This window comes from Vigna unguiculata, chromosome 2 (assembly GCF_004118075.2).
Source record: "Vigna unguiculata cultivar IT97K-499-35 chromosome 2, ASM411807v1, whole genome shotgun sequence".
NCBI classification, from domain to species: domain Eukaryota; kingdom Viridiplantae; phylum Streptophyta; class Magnoliopsida; order Fabales; family Fabaceae; genus Vigna; species Vigna unguiculata.
The window spans coordinates 1,130,081-1,140,420 of NC_040280.1; the positions used below are offsets into that span (position 1 = coordinate 1,130,081).

Sequence of the window (10,340 nt, forward strand, 5' to 3'; positions counted from 1 at the left end):
TATTCAACTATTTCTTAAAGTTAAGAAATACTATTATTATGTTAATGATAAATCAGTAAATTTTGGTATAATAAAAAGAAACGAAGAAAAATTGGGAGTTTTCTTCAATCAGTGAGCATATCTTAATTTTTCACTATATATTTTCTATTTTTGATAGATAAATAAAAAAATGAAGAAAAGTTGGGAGTGTGTGGGTCCAATGAACATATCTGAAAAAATTGTTAAACATAAATATAATTAATGAAATGAATATTTACACATTTATTTTCAATTAGAAGTAAAATAGTATTATCGTGTTAATGATAAATTAGTCAATTTTTTGTATTAAAAAGTATTGTGAAACATAATTTTGATGAAAAAAAAAAGAGAAAAGAATGTTAAGAAGAATAGTAAAAATGAATGGTGAAAAAGTAAAAGAAAATGATGGATTATTATTTGTAGTATTATTGGGTGTCCCTGGGTGATGTGACTTTGGGATAGTAGCAGCCAGGCATTGCATTGCATCATTGCATGAAACCCAATGCAGCTAAACACAGCAAAGGTGGGTTCAGAAACCTTTTATGCCCTTTCCATGTCAATGTCCCTAAACGGTAATCACACAGTACACCCTGCCCCTACTCAATTTCAGACAACAGTCCCTTCCCCAATCACTCCTCAGGTGCTTTTCACTTCCATAAAACTTTTCTCTTTTTTTCTTTTTTATTCAATTCCTTCATGCTGTAAAATTATAAGTTTTCACTTTTTCATTCAAACCTATTTAATATCTTAGTTTAAATGAACGACCTTTTTAAACTTTGTTTCTGTCACTTCAAAGGTGGTAACTTCCATCGTTTTACGTATACGGTTTATGGAGCAATTTATGTATAATACACACACGCGGTTTCAGTTCATCACCTTTTTATTTGTTTTTGCTTATGAATTTTTGTGGGGCCCAGTGGGGCTTGGTGATTAGTGAAAGTTTGGCTGGGAGTGAGTCAGAATATGCGAAATAAGAGAGAGAAAGAGAGAGCATAGCTGTTTCATTTCATCTTGCTTACACCCATTTCATGTCGTTATGCGTCTAAGGATTGGGTCCACAGTGCCGTAGGCCTTTCTCTCTCTCACACATCAATTTTCCAATTTCTCAAATTTCATTAAATGCTCAAAAAACCCTTCAGCAAAATCTGGAAAAGAGTTTCAAGAGACAAAAATTTAAATTAAAATCACAAAAAGAAACGATTGAGCAAAATGGGGTGTGTGTGCATATGTGTTGGTGTGTCTGCATGACACCAAATCACTGGAAGAGACTCACAAAACCTCTACCTCAAAATTTCTCATTTAAAACAAAGCCAAGTTGGGAGAAAATATTCATATCAAGTGGCCATGGGGGTGGATTGAATTTCCCTTTTTCTTCCTCTCCTACTCCTTTATCTATCTCTCTGCTTCAAAACTTTCTTTTTCATGCAAGTTTTCACCTTTTAGCCTCTCTTCTCTATATTTCTCTGCACACAATTCAAATTCCCTTGCCTTTGAGTTTTGAGATTGGGGACAACAATTCAAGGACTCAAATTGCATGTGGGTTTTCCAGAATTCTGATGGAGTTCTAAGTTTTTGAGTCAAGAAGCCAAAGGAAACACTCACTCACTCACTCCCTCCCATCTCACCCACAAACAAACAAACACTTATATAGAGAGGTTTTGCTATAAGACATGGCAGCACCTTTTTCTTCAGCATCTCTCTTTGGAATCAGAGAAGAGGATCAGAATCAGATGAAGCAGCAGCATTCCTCAACAACAACACCATCATCCTCATCAACTCCAGCTGCACCACCACCCCAGAAGAAAAGAAGAAACCAACCTGGAACACCAAGCAAGTATCTTAACAATTAACTGAATTGGATTTTCTTTCTTCTGGTTTCATGTCTGCAAAACGGTTTAATTTTCACACCGCCCACCATTACATTTTTTTTTGTGTGGGGCGGAGAACCCTAATCAATTCCGACCTTTGGAACGTGAATGAGAAGTGGAATGTGGAGATTAAATGGCTTTGTCTTGAAGCTTTCAGAAAAATCAATTGCTTTCTTTAATGGTTTCCTTTTTTTAATCCTGTGAATTTTGTAATAGTTTGTTTTGTGGCATTATTTAAAACAATTTTTTCGTCCTTGGAATGGGAACAACATGTGTGTGTGTGCAGATCCAGATGCTGAGGTGATAGCACTATCTCCGAAGACTCTAATGGCAACAAACAGGTTTATATGCGAAGTGTGCAATAAAGGGTTCCAAAGGGAGCAAAACCTACAGCTCCACAGAAGAGGACACAATCTGCCTTGGAAGCTGAAGCAGAAGAGTAACAAAGAGCCAAAGAGAAAGGTTTATCTGTGTCCTGAGCCCACATGTGTTCATCACGACCCTTCAAGGGCTCTCGGAGATCTCACTGGCATCAAAAAACACTACTCTCGCAAACACGGTGAGAAGAAGTGGAAGTGTGACAAATGCTCCAAAAAATATGCTGTTCAATCAGATTGGAAGGCACACTCCAAAACCTGTGGCACCAGAGAGTATAGATGTGACTGTGGCACCCTCTTCTCCAGGTATCAACAACAATCCAGAACTCCAAAATTGACAAATTTAGATTTCGAAAAGAAAAGTTTCTTTGACATGGGATTTTTATTGATGCAACATTCTAGTCATGCAGCAGCAGAGAATTGGGTGATGACAGATTAGAAGTTAGAATTAAGTACTGGTGTTTGGTTTGATTTAGTGTAGTTTGGTCTGCGTTAAGCCTTATTATTAGATTCTTCAAGTGACTATAGTGGGGAAAAGAGCTTAGATGCTTTCTTCTTTTTCTATTTGAGTTTGGCTTCCTTCCAATTCATTCAGATTCTGTCCTCTCTTTCCCTCTCTCGTATGCTTTCCTTTGTCATCTTTCTCTTATATTTGGTACGTTGCCCAAGTGAACTGCAAGGAAACATCCCCCCACGTGAATAATCTCAGAAAATCATAAAAAAACCACAACCAAGAACTACCTAATCTCCTTCATCCTCACATTTACTTTTTTCAGTTTCCTAAAAGAGTTTATGATATAAACAACAGATTGAAATTTATACAATGTCTCATGTCAAAGACAGAAAACAACATTAAACTTAACAAATTCTTGTTACCTTGTCTTATTCAAATTACAGTTGTTTTTTTGCCATTCATTTTTCCAGACCCCTTCAAAAGTTTACTCGTGCACTTATCTATATCTCTATGTTTGGTGAGGAATTAATTTCTCTCTCCTTTGCATACATGCATGAGTGTGGGGGTAGGAAATGTTTTCCTTTATTTATTTTCCTATTCACGTGCTGTTTTTTCTGTGTAGAAGATGGGGGTCCTAGTGCAGTGTGGTGTTGTTAGGGCTTTTGTTCTCTTGTGAATTGGCTAGATGTGTTCAGTACTGTGTTCTCTCTTGCAGGTGCTCCTTTCCATATCATAACGTCAGGGCCTAACAAACTCTCTCATTTTCTGCTTCCACTTTTTCACTCTTTTCTTTCACATTATTTCATGTTAAACCTTGAACAACCTAGTGCTCATGCTTGGTTCAGAACTGCAGTCAAAATAAGTACACCAGATTACATATACAAACCAATATATATATATATTTCACAAATTTCGTAGATTTTTGGAATTATTATGAAACCTAAACAGATGAACCACAGAAAATTATATTTATATATTCACGTTTTGACACACACGTGTCCGTGTATTTATGTATATGTATTCCCAGACACATATGGGAAAATTTTCAACCCAAGCCTTAAATATTTGATCTTGATTGATTTCTCAGTTCCATTCATTGGACAACAATTTTTTGAAAGGGCACATCTTAGATAAATTTTTGTGTAGTCTTTTAGTCAAGTTTTGGTTAAGTTATTACTCCTACATCGTTTCTATCTAAGTTGTCCTTTTCTCAATTTCTGCACATTTTCTTAATCACTTGAAGTGTCATTCATATTGTTCTTTTCTTTAACTGCTCGTTTCATAAGTACACGCAAATATTTATCCTCGAGCTCATTATGATTTATTATTGTCCTTTATGTTGACATTTTCCTTTAAGTGATTTTGTTGTCTTTTACTAGGAAGGCCAAGTTCTCCAGCTTCTAGCAAACTATGACTGTTTTTGTAGGCAACTTTTTGTTGTTGAACATTTTTCTGATGAAGTTGATTTTATGATATACTTATTTGTTTATTTCTTAAGATTAAATATAGAAAAACCCTTCTAAAATTCTTCCAGGAGTTCAACTATACATATATAATAAACTTTAACCAAAATTGCTACAACTGTGATATTTTTAAACTGTTCTTTATTCCAATTTCTATTTATGATAAAAGGAAACGATTGAGAAACTTAGCTTTTATTGAATTTTCCTCTTCTCTCTCTATTTTACCATAAATGAGAGTGTGGAGATAAGTACAAAAAAAGTTGTGTGTGATACAAACATATTCAAACTCAATTATAACAATTTATTACAAAATGGCAGTTATATGAATACACCGACAATGTATAAAATAATACTTTTACAATGCATAAGGTCATCCGTTTCTGCATTCTCTAGTCAATTATTCATCTTTATAAAAAAAAGTTTTATTCAATATACATTTTAATATAATTTTTCGATGTTTCATTTTTTGCCCTATTAGCTCATTCAAGTGCTATTTCAAATAATAATAATAGTAGCAAAAGTTTTAGATTTATTTTGAATATCATATAGATGTATTATTATTTAGTTTTTTTTTTCAAAGACATAAGAGAAATGATTAATGGTTTGAGATATACATTGATTGCAGACGTGACAGTTTCATCACTCACAGAGCCTTTTGTGATGCATTGGCACAAGAAAGTGCAAGAGAGCCACCCAATTTGAGCAGTGCCATTGGGAACCAACTATTTGGAAACAGTAACAACATGTCCTTAGGCTTATCTCAGAATTTGGGTTCTCAGATCCCTTCAATCCATGACCAAAACGCCCAACCCAGTGACCTATTACGTTTTGGTGGTGCACCAAGGACTGGTCCATTTGACCACATTCTCCCACCAAACATGGCCTCACCCTTCAGACACTGCTCACACCAAACCATGCAACTGCAAAACCCTCCATTCTTCATGCCAGAACCAAACCAAAACCAAAACCAGAACTACCATGATCACCAACAAGGGTTAATCTCAAACAAGCCATTCCAAGGAATGATACAACTATCTGATCTCAACAACAGCAACACCCCTGCTGCCTCCAACCTCTTCAACCTTCCCTTTCTATCCAACCGAGGCCACACCCCAAACTTCTCCGAGGAACACCACTTCAACCCTACAGAAGCCTCAAATTTCTTCACAGAAGGCACCATAATCGGCACCGATCACCAAACAAGCTCCACTGCCCCTTCTCTTTTCAGCACCGCTCTTCAGAACAGCACCAACATGTCTCACATGTCAGCAACTGCACTGCTCCAAAAAGCTGCTCAAATGGGTGCTGCAAGTTCCAGCACCAACAACAGTGCCTCCTCTCTTTTAAGAAGCCTTGCATCCAAATCTGATCACGGGCCACTCATCGCTGCTGCAAACTACAGCACCATCTTGAACTCCAGCGTGCAAGACATGATCACCCTTCCCGGGTTCGAAGCATATGATCATGGCATCTCTAACAAGGAACCAAAACTCAGCGTTGGAGGCTCTGATAGACTCACCAGGGATTTTCTAGGAGTTGCACAGCAACAACAACAACAACGTGGATTTAACTTGAGCTCTTTGGAAGCAGAGACAAACAATGCGGCGCCGTCAGGTCAATCTTTCGGAGGTGGAGCAAACTTTCAGTGAACAAGTACGATAAGGTACGTCAAAACATAAAGTTTCTCACCTTTGACCAAATTTTCATCGTTCTCTCCTATGCATGATTACGCATAAAATGTTATACATATTTGTTGTTTTCCTTAATCTTTTTATATATATATATATATAATTCAAAAATTGAAACAGTGTTTCTTATCATTCTATTTTGATATTTATAAAACATTTTTCTCAAACACCTGTTGTCGACTTCACAATAGGCTAAAACTTTTGACTATGTAACATGTGAAAATATACTGAAACCAGTAGATTCCCTTTCCAAAGTGTCTTACCTTTTCTGAAAATATTCCCTTTATATATATATATATATTCTATCTTTTATATTTTAATATTTTTTTATATATATTTTTTTTCTACGTATTCCAATCTACTCTACCTTGGGGTCAAGAGAAAGATTTAAAAATCTTACTTCACACCTCTTTACCTTTTCTCTCTCTGTTAGTGTTTTTTTTTTGTTTCCTTTCTATGGTGGTGGAGTCGTTAGCATAGACTTCATCATGAAACTGTGAAAGAATAAGTTTGTTTCGAAAAAGAAAATGATGTTTGAAATTTTGAATATTTTGTGTGAGAGAAAGGGGCTGTGTTCTGATCCTGACATGTTGTCTTGCATGGGGTGGACAGCGATGTGGTGCAGAACTTTGTTTCTTCTATTGTCTTCTCCTTTTCATTTGGTTTCATTTTTGGATATTTTAGTATATAGGGTTGGCAGAGTCACGAGTGTCCTTCAACCTAATTGGAAGGGCATGGCTGAACATATCCATGCTCCTATCAACTTTGATGCTATTATTTTTTGCTCTCTTTCTTCTCTCTCACTTTCTCTCTTTTAACTCTTAATTACTGAATCAGCAAAATCAAAACATCAAAACCAATGAATTGAACCCTTTGACAACTCTTATAGTGTTAAAGAAATTATTTATCAAAAGCCACATGCTGTTTTTCTACTTATTTTATTTTATACAGTTCATTTAATATAAGTTTCTTCTTTTCTTACCAAAAAGGCATTGTTTAATAAAAAGGATACCTTGCTTTTAATTATATCAAAAAAATTACAAAAAATAAGATTTTTTTAATTATATTTATGATTTTTCTGTGTCATTTTATTAAACCAATTGTACTGAAAAGTTTTGAATTTTAAAGTTCAACAATTTAACTAATTATTATGTTAATTAATATTTAAAATAATTTATTGAAAAGTGAGATTAATGAAATACTGTTGTTAAAAATGGATTAATGTTATTTTATCAGTTAAACAAAGCAGATTTTAGTTTAGTAAAAGATGGTTGTATTAACAAATCATTATTGGAGTATTGACATTTAGCATTAATTAATATTACTCAATGTAGAATTAAGTTTAAAATGCAGTAAAATAGGTTAAATCAAGTAAGAAGAAAAAAAAAACTTTTGATAGTCACTACATAGGGAAATTGGTCCCTTAAAATAAAAATATATAGTTTTGGTTTTTATCAGCACAGATATATCATATAGTTGCTTTAGGCATTGATTTAACAAATAAAATGCATAATGTCTGGGGTTCTTGTAATATAGTTATCTTTCCTTAGGAATTATTTTATGACAAAAAAAAAACTATTTTATGTTTAATTCTACACGTTTTTTAAACTAAGACATGAAACTACTTACTGTATGTGTGTTTTTGTAACTGACAACATTTTGTTATAATTTTATTGCAAATCGATTTTAACTATATATCTATAATCTATAAACTTTTAATATTCAATAATTGATAAAAATATCTTAGGATGTCTTAAATTCATCATACTTCCAAAATAGGATCTATTTGTTCTAAAAAATATATATTTTTTATAATTGAAATGATTTTTTTTTAATATTGTTATAATGATTGTATAAGTTTTTTATACGAATAAAATACAATTGAATTATCAAAAAAGAAATACTATTTTAAAATTATATACATTTATAAATATTCATTTTATTTCATGTGAGGGGAAAAAAATATCAATGAAGAGTACATGTTTATCTCTCCCTCAAGTGCTCTGCTAATTTAATTTTATTCTTTGCTGATAAAGAAAATAAAAAGGACAGGACCTTTACTATCACTAAATATGTTTTTGTTTTTAATCTAGTGTCTTTTTTGTTTTACACATGTTTCCATATTTAGGTATTTTACATGTTCGAAACATCTACTGAGTAAACTATCTTAACAAACCATTTTATTTTTAGATTATTTGTATTAAACACTCTTTATTTTAGTTAGATTTGATCTTATGCAAGTTCATTGAATTAGAGACCATCTCATATCCTTGATATAAACATTGTTCTTAATTAACTTTCATCATCTCATCTTAATATTATAAGTTGCATGAACTGTAACCATATTGCTGCAGTTTACTATGTTTTTGTGGGTGACATGGGTAAGAAACAACTTTCATGTTTTCCTTTTTTTCTTGGAAGGGTGGAGACTAAATATTAGGTTATGTGAGTCTAATATCTTCCTTAGTATCTGCTATATATAACAATGTTTTTTTTTTTATTATTATTAACTGACACTATCCTAAATCTAACAGTTTTTGGACTTTGGTTGCAGGAATGTGAACTTGATCCATTCAAAAAAGTGCATCTATTTGGATCTTCGGGAGCAGCATATTTGGAGTTTCTGTATAGAACGAGCTAGTTTCAAGATTTTCAAACAGTTGAAAATTGACTTCTTCCTTACATCATCGTACTTTGAAAAAAGCATAGACAAATTGGTATTAGGATATTCCAAACAAAACTTGTTTCGAAATTTTCATGGTTTAACTTAATTAGTAGATTTTTCTATATATTAGACAATGCTTTTGATATGAATAATAGTCATATATCTACATATATTATTTATAGTTTTAGTATCATCTACTCCTTTAGACTGAAAAAAAAAAGAAGAAGAAAAACTATTGTTTTAAAGCCTCTCAATTCAGCAAAACTATTCTAGTGAGAACTCTCTTATCTATAAATAGAAATTTGAACATCTCAGAGTCAATCAATTTGAATTTCTAAAATTTTTAATTTTGTAAAAAAAAAGTTCTAAATATATAAACATATCTAAATATTTCACATATAACTGTCTAATTTTGAGTACTTTTACTTGTTTTTTTACTTAAAATGTTATGTAACATTAATAATACAAATTTAATTACTACCTTAGATTATTGAACCTCAAATGTCAGTGTTTTTATTTATTAAAAAAAACAAGGAAACAACCAGAAACATATAACCAATTTTATGAACAGTCTCGTCGTTTTTAAAATATTATAACCATTAATAATTAAATAAATTAAATTTGTCTCTTTTTATACATCTTCTCTAATATATTCTAGAAAGTAATCAAACCAAAAAAATTAAGTTTAGAAAATCATTAGTAAAGAGGTGTGCATTAGCTTATTATGGAACAATGGAAGGAAGAAATTACTATTAAAATGAAAACAAATGTATTCAATATTGCATGATGGCTGTTTTTCCTTTCCTATTTTTCTATTCGAAATCCTTTGTTATTTTTTAAAACCTCACGTTTGTTTTTCAGAATTTTTTTTGGTACATATTTTAGTAGTTTAACTATTCAGAATTCAATAATTGAAGGCACGCATACAAAATATAAGGATATAGTAGCATATTCAAAAGACAGAGTTCTTAATTAAATAATATAAATCAAAAGTTGTTCAATGCAAATGGAAAGTACAAAATAAAGAATATATATACATATGCGTAGTTCCGTATTAAATCTCTATTAAAAGATTCTTTCGGATTTAAAATGTAGATATATGATACATATACGTACCTAACTCATGGAGATTAGGCCTTCCATAAATATCTAAGTTTTATACTTGAGTTCTATTGTTTGTTCCTGTCTTGTATATAATAAATTGGTTTATAACTACTATTTGATACCATTTGTGAATCATTTGGCAAAGTTTTGGTGAAGACTTTTTACTTGCTTTATTGTGGGTTATCTATTAACATTTTTTCTTTTCTTTATTCCACTCCTTACGTAAAGCTACAAATTTCCTTCTATGAAACTTTCTTTGCCTCTCATTTATGCTGACGATCTAGCTTTTTACTCAGAAAAATAGAATCTAGAAAACCATTCTAAAAATGTATTAGTTGCCACGGAAGATATATCAGTGTTAGGTTATATTTCAAATAATTTCTACTCATACATCTAAAAATATTCATGCATGAACTCTCAAAATCTACTTACACTCAGAAAGGGTAAAAGAACAGCAATTGTGGAAACGTAATTCATATGATATTATATCTTGGAAATTTTATATTATTATAGATGAGATCAATTTATTTATATATATATATATATATATATATATAAATTAAATGTTAATATCACTTTATAAAGGAATTTTATAAAATTAGATTAGACTTAAAATTTTATTTTTAATATATTATGAAAATAAGAAAAAAGAACATGTATAAATGTCTATATATTATTATTCTAACAAATTATTTATTGAATA

The 10,340-nt window shown here is 31.7% G+C and overlaps 1 protein-coding gene across 1 annotated transcript; it reads left to right on the forward strand.

Annotated features, from left to right (window-relative positions):
• The first annotated feature begins 1,182 nt into the window (after nucleotides 1–1,182).
• Nucleotides 1,183–8,730, forward strand: LOC114173966 (protein indeterminate-domain 5, chloroplastic-like). Its single transcript, XM_028058674.1, has 4 exons — nucleotides 1,183–1,848; nucleotides 2,173–2,569; nucleotides 4,806–5,843; nucleotides 8,423–8,730. The coding sequence occupies exons 1-3, from the start codon at nucleotides 1,689–1,691 to the stop codon at nucleotides 5,827–5,829; spliced, it is 1,581 nt and encodes a 526-aa protein (XP_027914475.1). The 5' UTR covers nucleotides 1,183–1,688; the 3' UTR covers nucleotides 5,830–5,843; nucleotides 8,423–8,730.
• The last annotated feature ends 1,610 nt before the right edge of the window (nucleotides 8,731–10,340 follow it).

What these genes read in the sequence shown, in the direction of transcription:
- LOC114173966 (XM_028058674.1), top strand. Translation starts at nt 1,689, where the DNA reads ATGGCAGCACCTTTTTCTTCAGCATCTCTCTTTGGAATCAGAGAAGAG. An exon ending in AAACCAACCTGGAACACCAA is followed by an intron (nt 1,849 to 2,172) that starts GCAAGTATCTTA and finishes GTGTGTGTGCAG; the next exon opens with ATCCAGATGCTGAGGTGATA. An exon ending in TGTGGCACCCTCTTCTCCAG is followed by an intron (nt 2,570 to 4,805) that starts GTATCAACAACA and finishes CATTGATTGCAG; the next exon opens with ACGTGACAGTTTCATCACTC.